At 42.0% G+C, this 12,963-nt stretch overlaps 1 protein-coding gene across 1 annotated transcript in view; it reads right to left on the bottom strand.

Annotated features, from left to right (window-relative positions):
- Positions 1–12,963, bottom strand: part of CHL1 (cell adhesion molecule L1 like) — a 60,155-nt gene that overhangs the window by 23,712 nt on the left and 23,480 nt on the right. The window contains exons 9-14 of the mRNA XM_009283373.2: positions 10,728–10,912; positions 4,492–4,623; positions 3,720–3,857; positions 2,926–3,037; positions 2,053–2,219; positions 363–528 (exon numbers count right to left, since the gene is read on the bottom strand). Coding sequence (XP_009281648.1) covers positions 363–528; positions 2,053–2,219; positions 2,926–3,037; positions 3,720–3,857; positions 4,492–4,623; positions 10,728–10,912 — 900 coding nt within the window. The remainder of the gene's footprint in view (positions 1–362; positions 529–2,052; positions 2,220–2,925; positions 3,038–3,719; positions 3,858–4,491; positions 4,624–10,727; positions 10,913–12,963) is intronic.

Genomic DNA, 12,963 nt, shown 5'->3' with positions numbered 1-12,963 from the left:
GGAAAATAATAGTTCCCGTGAAGTGGAAAAACAAAACCCCAGTTGACTGCACTGGGGCTAGGGTTGTATTTTTGGGCTGAACCAACATTTATGCAATATTCTGCTGTGATGGTGAGAGAGTTAATAAAAAACAAAATCATTTGCCAGCCATGGCTCAAAACTCATATAGATGCATTTATATTTATATTTATATTTATATTTATATAAAATGCAGATCTATTCAAATATCGCATGAAGAATTCTTGCAGACATAAATTTGCATTTCATGCTATTAAGTCTCATGTTTATTGAAACTCATGTTCCCACACCATACAGCATTATTCAGCTGAGATCAAGAAAACTCTTGTTTCTTCCCTGCTCACCTGCCATCTTCCGTGCTGTTGACTGGCAGCTCATCTCCATCTTTCCTCCAGGATAATTTAAAACTGTGTTTCAAGTGTGAATCATACTCAGACTGACATTTCAATAAAATTGAATGTGATTTCAACACTCGGGGGTTCTTTGGAGTAACAACAAGTTTTGTAGCATCTGATTGATCACAGAAAAACACTTTGATTAGGAGAGAGAGACTATTACATCAGATTTTCACCAAGCACTTCATATCTAAAAATCAACTTTAGGAGCAATGATCATGAGTTTTTTGTTACATATACAAACATTTCAAGTGAAGGATGGTTGGTTTTGAAATAGATATTTGCCAGGATTTAATTTTCTATCTTCAGAAATTCTTCTTTAGTTCACTCCAAACTAAAGAACTCCAGGAAAAAAAAAAACCACAAAAAAAAGTCACAGGTGAAAATCCTTTTAGCAGACTGTCATAAAATGGATGATAAAAAAAAAGCTTGAATATGATTTTTATGTCCAATTGCCATTTGAAATAGGCTTTGGCAACGATCCAAGAAAAATTACAAGCTTGTTAAAGTCAAGTGAGAAAAAATTATTGCAATCAAGTTTGTTCTTTTAATTGACTCTAATCTGAATGCAGAAACAGATGAATAAGTAAGAAGAAAGCAGTTGGTTGAATTTCTTTTTACAGTGAAATGTTGCTCTGTGAGAATTTCATTGTACATTTTCATGTTTATTATCACAGTAGAATTTACAAAGCAAAGGGGGTGGGTGGAAACAGAACACAAAAAGAGTGTTTGTTTCTCAAGTTTGTCACAGCAAACCTGCATCTGAGAGTCCTTTTGAGGACTCTGCTAATTGATTATTGAAATGTTTTTTTTTTTAATTGGCAAGCCCTAAATGCTAAATAAATTTGTATGCAACCCGCTAAATTTAACCTGTGTGCTCAACAGAAACTGTCCACTACCATCACCCCCCCCAGGGAAAAACCCCTCCTGCCCAATCAACCAAATAAATCCCTTAAAACAGAATTAGAGCGCAAGGTATGTATCTGCAATGTACGAGTAAACGTATTTTAGTAGTTCTTTTCGCTATTTAAAAATATTTGCCAAGTTGATAATCAGGCAAAGGCCCACTGCAAAGCCCTCAAACTAGCAGCATCCCCTAACTCATCCTGCTGCAACGTGCTTGGTGTTCGCTGCGGGTATTAATTCAGTTTGGGGTGTACCTTCTGATCAGCAGATGGGAAGTAGCTTTAGGGAAGGAGGAAGCCCACGGCTGTGGGAGACGCATGGACCCTGTCTGGCTCAGCGAGGACCCCACCAAGCCCATGAGCACTGGAAGGGCTCTGAGCTCCCAAGGGCCAGCCAAGAACCCTCTCTGAGTGTAACAGGGCTGATGGCAAGAAGGAGGGAAAATCCTTTCAAGATAATAAAGTTAACAGATCTGGGAAGTAAACCACAAGTTTTTGGCAGTTTATGCAGCTTCTGGAAGTGTCAAGAGAAAGTAAACGTCATGTGTGAGCATGGAGAAATTGCACAGAAAAATGGAGACAATTTCAGGTCTTAGTATACAGAGAATTTATAGCCTCACAGAATAAATTTGTATCTTGGACTGAGTATTTACTAATTACTTATTTACTGAAAACTTGCAAATATAAAACCTTAGCAGATGTCAAAGTCTTTCTATTCATAAGTGAGACATTACCTCTTATATCCAGATTAGCAGTGATTGCTCTTTTTCCAACAGAGTTTGCAGCCCAGCAAGCGTACGATCCTGAGTCTTCTTTCTTTGTTTCTTTGATCTCTAGAGTGCCATTCTTATTTAACTCATAGCGTAATGTTGAAAGTGGCTCTATGCTGTCATCCTTAGTCCTAAAGAGGATAATAATAGTCATGGGTTATTTCTAGGGCTGCAGGAACTGTTCTTTCATGGTTAGCAGATATTGCAGGGGACACAGGAATTTTGGGAGCTGGCCTCAGCTCTGCCACTGAGCAATCAAGTCAAGATTAGTAAGTCACTTTACCCGCGTGCAGCAAATCGTAAAGGCACATAAGCTTCCTGCAACGCAAAAACACACCGACAGCGTCTAGCAAGGTCTTTAAACTAGTCTGGCCGAGTCTTTAATCTATAGCTGTCATCTGCAATTTTATTGCACCTGTCAAGTGCTATGACAATCCTGTGATTTCCAACCATATGGAACCATTTCCAGGTAAATATGCTCTGTAAGTCATTGTGTTTCCACCTCAATAATGTGTCCAAACTTAAAAAGTTGCCAACATTAAACTAAGGCCGATGAAGCTGTAGCAGGATTTGGCTATATACAGCATGGCTTGGTTTAATGAATATCCCAGCACTTGTCTCACACAGGTATTGAGGACTTTCGTTAACCTTTTTTTATAAACCATTTCTTCAGGGTTCTTGAAAGTGCATTTAAACACAGAATACATATCTTATATACAGTTTTATTACAAATTTCTAATTTTAACTTAATAGAAAAAATAACTAGTACATTTTTCAGTGTTTGGGGAGCCTGCATGAACTTGTTTCACATGAAAACATCAGTTCTCAGTGGCTTACCATCTAATATCTGCTGCAGGTGAGGCAAAAATTTCACAGTGCAGGAAGGCACTGTAGCCCACAACTGTGGCATAGTTTTCACCATCTGAGGTCAGTATTAAGGGAGCAATATCTGCAGAAGAGAATGCAAAATGAGCAGCACTGAATTTCAGAATTGGGAATATAAGTACCGTCCCTGCATCATCCCCTTTTCCAGCAAAGGTCAAAGGCTTAGCCACTTAATGGGAATTTCAATGCCTGTTGGAACCAGTTGCACTGAGCTCTCATAAGCTTCACTGACAAAGATAACAGTGGCTGACTGCTGGACATGTCAGAACATGAAACATCAGTGTGCTCCAGGAGAGAAAACAGACCCGGTTCTGCTTCCTCTGGAGACCTCTTTTATTAAATAAATTCCCATCACTCCCTTTCTTCAAAGAACAGGCGGAGCATCACGACTGAAATTAAAGATTAACAATACCCTTAATAATTCAAAAACAGAGTTGTGGTCACAATTCAGCCCCCAGTGGATTTAGTACATGTGAATTCAAAAGGTTTTGAGTCCAACCACAACCATGTTTTGAAAATAATGAATATATCAAACCTCATGAGCACTTATGCTAAGCATATATTATTGCCCATGGTAAGGCTTGTTGCATTAGTTTGGACAACATATTTCTTAAAATCTGGGGCCAATTCAAAAGAACAATGAAATGGTTACAATCCCTGAGCTGTTCTGAAGCATTCAATCAGTAGAATGGGACACTTCAGTTAGATCTTTTCTCATGAACAGGAGAGGCCAGGAGGGTACTCACTGAGGACGTTCACGTTGGCGCTAGCAAGGATGGTGCCGTGCTTGTTGCTGGCCTCGCACTGGTACACAGCACTGTCCTGAAGCTGAAGGTTGGTAAGGCTGATCTCTCTGGCAGAGATTCTCCCTCTGAAGGTCCTACCTGGAAAGACCCAGACTGTGTCAGAGATAGAGAAAACACGATGACTGTGGAGTTCACAGTCTCTCCTCACTGCTTCAAAGTCAAAGGCAAAGCACATCTTCAGGATCAAACCAGGACCTCGCTCAACAGCCAGAGAGCAAGTCGCAAAGCACTGCCTTTGCCAGCAGTCCTGTGGCCTAAAACAAGTGCTCTAGACCACCAATTTCCAGTAAAATCCCCACACAGACTTTTTAAAATGGTAGTAATAATACTGCTACACCAGGGAGCAGGGCCTGTGCTCCCCAGCCACAGAGTCATTTGTGCTTATTCAGAAGCACAAATAAAGACCGGGAGCCCTCAATGAGCATAAGCTATCCCAGATCCCCAAAAGATGGGAGCGTTACGGGGTGAGGCAGAGGCAGTAACTCACGGGTACCACCACTCCACAGCCCTGCAGCTTTCAACCCTACTCTCTTCAAGATCACGTTTAAACATTAGCTTTATTAAGTAAATAAGTATTAACTCGTGTCTAAATAGATGTCAAACCAGACATCACTCAGTGCATTAGGATTTGTGTGTCCCCTCCAACTGGGCACAACACAGGCACATCCCACCCGGCCACCACCCAGAGGAGGACGCTGGACCTTGCACTTACTATCGATGGGCATCCCATTAAGTTTCCACTGAATGGTTGGCTCTGGGTTGCCAATAGCTTCGCACAGCAGCACAAGGTTTGTTCCTACGCTGTAAACACCCCCTTCGGGCTCCTTTATCCACCGAGGAGGCTCTGTAAAGAGGGGACATAGCAGGTATCAGGTGCACAGCGAGACAAGTCTAACTGCTATTGCTATGGTCCTCCAGGAGATGGCAAACGCTGCCGACCGTCCCCAGCCAGCTCCTAGCAGTCTACTGCGCAGCTGTATTGTATTTCTTGCAAAATGATGTTACGAAAGGTAAAATCAGCATCAGCACACATCTATTTCTGTCCTTCAGACTTTGTGAAATGTGTGTGTCAGGGAGAGAGTGTAGGGAATGGACGGTGTTTATCCAAGTGGAAAACAAATGCAAATGGGAGGTGAGAGGCTGGGGAAGGAGGTAAACCTGCACGGGTCGGCATTTTCACAAGGACCCTCAGACATGAGACTGTGGTCTGTGAAATGAAGTGAGACTATTTCAGCAACTCAAACAAGATGCAAATATCCATCCAGCTCAAATCCCCCTCACTAGGCGTGAGCAAGTGACTTCCACCGCCTTGCCCAGGAGTGGACGGAAGGCAGAGTACGGCGGTGCAGCGGAGCTCCACGACAGCACCTCCATCTGCCTATCTACGTGTGCTGAGGAAATGCACTGTGATTTTTGATATTCTGTTTTTCCATCACGTGTTCAGATGAGCGGCTGATCCGTAACATATTTAGGAATGATGAAACAGTCTTTCACCACGGGGGATGAGAGAACCATCGTCCTGAGGAGCAGTCCAGAAAGGTTGCCCACAAGGTGGTGGTAGAGGAGCAGCAGTGTACTGCTGCATTCCCTGTGCTCTCCTCTTTCCCAGCACTGCCAGCTAAACTGAGGCAGCTCTGGGGAAAACCTCTCCTCTGCAGAGCAGCCCCTGAGTATCAGGTACCCAAACCTCATTGGAAACACACAACCATAAGGGAGGGAAGGGAACTGAGGGGGGGGGAAAGCATTTATCTGATGAATGCTTTGTTCTCTACAGACTGAACACAAGTCCCTGAGCCTGCCTACCCTTCAGTGGGCAGCCTCAATCCAAAACACAGCCTTGAATTCATCATTTTCTCTCCCTGAGAAGCAACAAAATTCCAAATTTTAATTCCAGACCTGACACTACCTCTTCTGCATGTGCTGGGCCTCTTTCCCTATTTGAAAAAGGTGAGCTAATGTATGAGAAACATGAGGATTCATTAGTTAATGCTCATAAAATGCTTTGAAGATTAACAGAGCTGTTGCCTGGTAATACATCTCCAGATGTTATCAGTGTGATATGCTAAAACAAAGCATCATTGCTCGCATTCACACAGATATATTAAAAAACCACCCCTGAAGTGTGATACAGAAGAGCTTCTACACACAATCCACCATTTTCACAGTAGAGCACCCATGGAGACATCGTTAAGCAACACCTAAAGACTGAAGTAAAATTCAAGACACTGAAGCTTATCTAAAATTATAACATCTTCGCATTTCCTTCACACAGTACAGATTTCTTCTACCACCTTCCTCATGCAATGCTGGTTGCCCTCCCATAGTGCCGCGTGTGACGTGACCATACTTGTTATGCTTCCTTGTATTTGACTCCAGGAAAAAACTCTGCAAGCAGCAGAACATTTTGGTCTTGCAGATCTTTTTCCTTCTCTCTCTCTCATATACATTCTGATTTCATCAGGAAAAGACAGGTCAAAGGCATGGAGGTGAAAAGATTTGTAATAGCCCTGATTAATTTGTGGGTCGGTTGTTTTTCTTCCTCTAGGTCTGCCACAAACACAGTACTTGAGACAGGATATTTCCTTGTTTTGGAGGAGGTGAGACACCAAGCACAGACTGAATACAAACCACCCGATGGATCCCCTCCTATTTTCATCTGTGCATACACTCTGGAAGTGGTCTGCAGATATATTATGCCACTGCTTTCCTTTCTCAGCACGGGAATTGCTGTGGTTGCTCCAAGAAAGTGATGCAGCTGCAAAGCCACAGGCAACGAGATTTTGCCAAGTATGAAATGTAATTTCACAGAAAGGCTGAAGAACCTCTTTTCCATGTGGCAGTTATGCTATACTACTTACAAGTATATAAAATATAAGAATAACAAATTATACACATATTTTTTAGCAACTACAAAAACCAGTGGTTGGATAGTCAAATAGTTAAGCTGTGTGAGAAATAGGGTATGGCAAATATTTCCCTGCAGAATATATTCTTCTTGGTAAGAGTTATAAATGTGGGGCTCCTGATTAAGAGATTTATGTCTTTATGGGAATATAATGACAGGTCCAAAAATAGAAGGGATCTAAAATGGGCATCTAGTCCATCCTTCTGCAACAGAGCAGGATCATCTACACCTAAAAGGCCCCCGATGGATCCAAACCTTCACCACAGCCTCCCAGGCTGTCTACGGCAGCACTGCGCCATTCCCCGCAACTAGAACAAATTGTTAACGTCTAACCAACTTCTGCCTTGCTGCAATTTAAGTCTATTGTATCTTACATTATCCCCAGGGAACTTTGTGAAGAAACGTCGGTTCATCTGAAGGCTGTTATGCATTCCCCAGATTCATTCTTTCCTAAATTAAACATATCTATCAATTTTTTTCTCAGATGCCATGCTTTTGAGCTCTGTGACTACCCTTGCTGCTTTCTCCTGAGCTGTCTTGAGTTAACCCCAGGCTTGATGAAGTGCACCATGTACAACTGGTTATGTTACGTGAGGCCTTATCAGTTCTCAGTAGCGCCTCTTACAACAACACTTTTCCTTATACTTCCAGGATGATTTTTGCTTTTTCTGCAAGACTAGTATTTCCAAGTCGTGTTCAGCTTGCCATCCAGGATATCCTCCAGACTAGTCTAACCAGACATTTTCCATCCTGTGCTTATGAAGCCAATTAGCACTGCCTGATGAGAATTGCTTTGCACTTGTGCTTACTGAAGCCCATCCTCTTTATTCCAGACCATTCTCCCAATTTGTCAAGACCATTTCAAATCCTCCTCACGTCCTCCCAAGGGCTGGCCATCCATCCCACTTTGGGGGCATCATCGGCAGCTTCAGCTGCAGTTACCACCTTGGGGTCTGCACGCCCGTTGAAGCAGTTTTCCAGTGAAACACAGAACTACAGTTTGAGCCTGATTAAAACAACCAGCCATGTTTCTGCCTCACATTAGCTTCATCTATTTTATTTTTCTCTAGCTGAGCAATGAAAGTGTTACGAGACTTAACTGCAAAGGCCCTTAGCTATTATATCATTACTATAATTAATCATTATATTGTAACAATTATTTCTATTAAACGCAGTCTAGGAGCCTCAGCCAAGATCAAGATACCATGAGATCAGGGGCTGTGAGAGTGACAAGATTTTGAGGTTATATGTACATGTTATATTGGGTTTGGGGGATTATATACAACAACCAAATGAACAAACATTTGAAGTCAAGACGATTTGTGGGCTTGCTTAGCTTTTTTTTTTTTTTAATAATTCTCTCTCATTCTAATACCAACAATGGGGGTTTTGTGCCCGTTCCAATGTTCCAGGCTACATCTTTCCTTGCAAAGAGAGATTAAAATGCTCAAACAGTCAAGGAATTTGCTAGCTGAATATTTTCATATGCTTGGTAATAATTGCCTGAATCTTTGCCCCCAGACTACTGTAGGATTAGTAAGTGGGCTGCACGCAAATATCATTAATTAAGACTGTTATTTAGAAGGTTGGAGTATTGGTTTGAGATCCTCAAATAGCAGAAAGAAGAACAGAAAATGTGACATAGTGACAACGATAGCAAAATCCTGATTTATACACCAGCACTAGATTGAGAATGGTTGGCGGTTAATAACTGAGATAATTTTTCTTCCAGGTTTAATTTTCTGCTCCCTGCATGCATCCTTTGAGAAGAGCCTGTCAGGTGCGAGGATGCCCTACGTCAGCATAACCTCCCTGAAACCAACTGAAATTAATGCTCACTTCCACCAACTCAAGATCTGCCCTTGAGTGTGCACACAGGAGTTGCTGCAAGAATGATGAACATGCCCATCCCTGATTAATGGTAGTGACATTTTCTGGTTAGAAATTCTAGAAGAAGACAGTGTTTGGGCTCAATTTTACCTTGATACACTGCATGTGAGGTGACTCCTAATAGGAAGAATTCCTGCTAGTGACAGCAGCCAACATTAGTTACACATACAGAAAATGAATTCAAGAGTAATTGCAAAAGCATTTTTTACATTGCAATGGCTAGAGTGGGATTATTTCCTTTCCTTTTTCTTTTTTTTTAAAGTACTTGTTTGTTAATGAGCAGGAACAACAATTTGGCAGAACGCTTTCCTCCCTCTAGAGACTGGGGGAGAAGGTGGTCAATATTCTGAACTGCTTGATGAATGTTATTTCTCTGGTATTTTAGTTTTTGCAGCTCCTGCAATTTCTTTGAAGGATTCAATTTTTACAGCCAAGAAAATCATAGCCAGATTGTTAAAATATTCAGCTACAGCAGAGATGCTCCAAACCATCTGGAATGATTTCTAGGAGTCAGCACTTCCCCTCCATCGCAGCTGAAAACTTGCCATGCCCTGGTATCCCCCTCTGCCACACTTCCAGGAAGGGAAAGAAGACTGTAAGACACAAGGCTGTGTCAAGTGAATGGGGATGATTCATCACATTCTGGGAGAAAAGGCTTTTCCTCAGCTGACAAGTAAACACAGAGCAGGTAGCTGAAAGTGCCTTTCCTCCCATCAGGACTTCTTGTGACCACAGAGTGAGAAGAAGCACAGATTAAAATGAAGCAGTTGGCAGACTCTTGACAGTTTAATACTGCCTGTGATTTTTTTTTTTTTTTTTACTCTGCAGAGCAGAGGCTGGAGCATTTTTCATCAGTAAAGAGAAAATGTTTTCAGCAAGTTTTTCAGCTGTGCTTCAGGATTCGCACTTTGTAGCTATTTATGGGCAGCATTGCTGAAAGAGTCGCAGGGGTAGTGATACTTCTGCAGGGCTCGCTTGGAGTCTGCAGTCTCATCGGAGCTCTGCTTTGCTCCTGGAAAAGAGCATCTGCACCTGCCTCGTGTAAAGGGCTCGCACCTTCAGGGTTTGGGGAGTAGGAGAAGGGAGAACAGAGGATGGAGGAGAGCAGGTGCCATGCGCCTCTACCTGCACTCTGCAAGATGCCTGTTACAAAGGTATCTTGGCTGGCTTCGTTCATCTGCCTTCTTCTAGCAGCAACATAAATAAATGACGACCAAACGGATGCACAAACATCCCCGGTTCTCCGTTTTGCTAGCCCAGCACGAGCAGCCAGCGCTCACCCTGTTCAGCCACCAGACCTACGTGTATGCTCACGCACAGGGATGCACCACCCTACGCACAAGTGTATGATATGCACGAGTGTAACCCTAAGATTATTTATGAACGCTGCTAATATAGAATTGGTCATCCTTCCAAGCACACAGCCTAGGGTGGGAATGGGCCTTGGATACTCAGTGGGATGACAAAAAGGGTCATATCTCAATTTTTTTCAACTGTTAAAAATTAGTAGAAAGCATTTTTTTTTTTTTACTTTGTTTTGTAAGTTTTTATGATACTTTTCAAGGGCTATAGAAACCACTCTTAGCTCACATTGTCCCTATACAAAAAGGATAGCAAGGGAGCACGTGGAAGGAGGGGAAGAGAGGGATGGTACCATGTTTGCTCACTGTATTTTTACAATCCTCCCTAGGCATTCACTTTTGGTGGAAGCCAAAGAAAGGAAATCGAGCTAAATGTACCTCTGATCTGGCCCAGTATAGCCATTTTCACACTCTTTAAGAGCAAGTAGAATAATTAGATCTTTTGGTCTGACATTCAGATTACTACAAGACATTTCATCAATATCTCTGCCTGACTAACTCACATCTTTAGAGTACTGGATCTGCTCACGTATTTGTACTCCTGTTCACTGCTTTGTAGAGCCTTCATGGTTCAGGAAAAAAAATGTATTATTCCTAATTTTTTTTTTTTTTAAAGGTGCTACTTTCTTCAAGCTTCCCAAAACTATAAGGTGGGTCCTTGGCTAGCATAAATTGATAGAGTTGGTTGAATTTATGCATTACACCGAGTGATATTAGCAAAGGTCCTTACTCACTTCCCTTTGACCACCTCTCTGTTCAAAATCAATAAGCTTAGTAAAGTGTACTCAGCACCTTCCACGTGAACGTGGAACTCGTGCTTCGCTCTCCCCATGGGGTTGCTTGCCGTGCACTGGTATGTTCCTTCATCAGCTGCAGTCACTTGGTCTATCTTCAGTATCTTCCCAAAATTTTCTGTTTCTGGTTCGTCCTTGGGCAAGTTTCCAGTGACCTTGACCCAGCTTAGATGAGGAGTTGGGCTAATAGCAAAGAAAAAAAAAAAAAGATTTTGAGTTGAATACTAGGCGGCTATAATGCTTCACGTTAGCAGAGCTGCTGGACTTCATGCATATGGTTTGCAAGGTGAAGTTTTCAGCATCTTTTGAGCCCTTTTAAAACATTGGGGCTCGACTAAGGGTTATACTACAGACTACAACTAGTAGTACACTATATAGTACACCATACTGCTTCTTGATTAGAAGGGCCCCATGAATAGGTTCTTCACAGCCAACACCTTGGCATGAGGCTGCATTCCTTGTAAGCATATTGGCATGGGCTGCGGGAGAGGGAACGGAGCTCATTTCGTCCTACTCCAAAAGGGCACTTGAGGACAGACAAGGAGGTAAAGACTTCATTACAGTGACCTCACTTGGTGCCCTGCCTGGTTAGAAAGGTGGCCAGCCATCGGAGATGACTGAAAATGCTCCTTAAGTTTTTAGAAAGCAAATGACACAGACATTTGGGACAGACTGTTGTCTGCACATTCCCAGCTGGGCTTCGCAACCCCGACACCGTACACGACGCACATACACAGTGTCATATCTGCTTACTCTTGTGTCCATCTGTTATTGTGGCAAAATGCCTGGGCACAAGCTACTCAAAGCCCCAGGTACCGAGAAATTGTGGTTTTCCACGAGCAGTGAGCACAACCGTGCAAATATCCAATTATTTCCTGCAAGAGTCCTTGTCCTGCTCTTGTACCAAAGTCAGGCACTGTGTTGCTGTGGTGCTGTATAGAGGCAATGCCCTCCTGACACTGTCATTACTCAGAATGTAAGTCTTCAAAAATGACAGATTAGAAATGTACTTAATTCCTTATTTTGCAGTTGGCTGCCCCTGATCTTAGTTACTTGAAATCTGGCTCAGTCTATCCGCTTCCATGGTTTGGAGACATTTGGTGGGATAGATTGGCAGAGATATAGAATCATAGAATAGTTTGTGTTGGTTGGAAGGGACCTTCATTTTTCTGCTGAAAATGGGAATTTTAACAAATAAAAATATTTTTTTATTTTGGTCTAAATGTTGCATTTTTGAAGGGCTTCAGTGGAAAATGTCTGTTTGGTGATCAAACAAAGAAGTACTTTGTCTTCTTTCAAAAGTGACTACTTAAAACAAAACCTTTTTGTTTGAAAAATAACTTAAACAAAAGTTTCTTGGAAAATTTTGAGTGAAACAAAAGTTTGTGGTTTTTTTACTTTTTTTCCCAAATAAACAGTGTCCTTTTTTGACTTGCTTTTCTTGTACATGATATTAATTCTTGCACATGAAAATCCATATTTGTGTATTTCCAAGATGATTTGCCTATGAATTACCTTGAAAACACTATAAACTCATAGCTGTGGACTTGTGGGGGTTTGTGCACCTGCGAATTAGCTTGACGAGTAGTGAATTAGACAAGGAAGTGTTGCAACAGGGAACTAAAACTCACTGCAGATACTTGGAGTGAATCCAACTGAGACAAGTAATTCACCTCCTCTCAGGAATGGCAACCAACTGCAGAGACATAATCTTGCCAGCTCAAATGAGCAATGCCCTTTCAAGCCCACATGGAAAAACAAAACACCCTAAACATGTTTGTTCAGGCAGATAAATATCCTGATTTTGGAATTTTATAGAGGGGATATAATTGCACAGCCTTTAATATGAATTATCTATCCGCTAACCACAGTCTGCGTTCCTAGACCTTATCCATACAGCATGAGAAGGCGATGATTTAAGTCTTCATTCAACAAAAAGCTCTATCACAAATAAACCAGAAGCGACTGTGCTTTCCTTGTGGGTTTAGAGGTTGGAGAGATTTTCGCTTTACCTGTTTCTCTGGTGGCAACTCTTTTGGGGCAGACTATTGCATCTACAAGCACACAGTAAAAATTGGAAAACTGGACTGAGGGCAAAGTGGAGCTTATGTCTGTCTGAGTTACTGTGGCAGGAACAAGGTCCGAGAGAGGCATGCACAGCTTCACTGTGAGGACTGCGCTTTACGTTTGTTTAGCCATTCTCTTTCCTTACTTACCCTTATTTTGTCCTGTGT

This window comes from Aptenodytes forsteri, unplaced genomic scaffold (assembly GCF_000699145.1).
Source record: "Aptenodytes forsteri isolate BGI_AS27 unplaced genomic scaffold, ASM69914v1 Scaffold262, whole genome shotgun sequence".
In the NCBI taxonomy this organism is placed as follows: domain Eukaryota; kingdom Metazoa; phylum Chordata; class Aves; order Sphenisciformes; family Spheniscidae; genus Aptenodytes; species Aptenodytes forsteri.
Note: the sequence above shows the minus strand (reverse complement) of the source record. Positions and strands in the feature narration are given on the sequence as shown.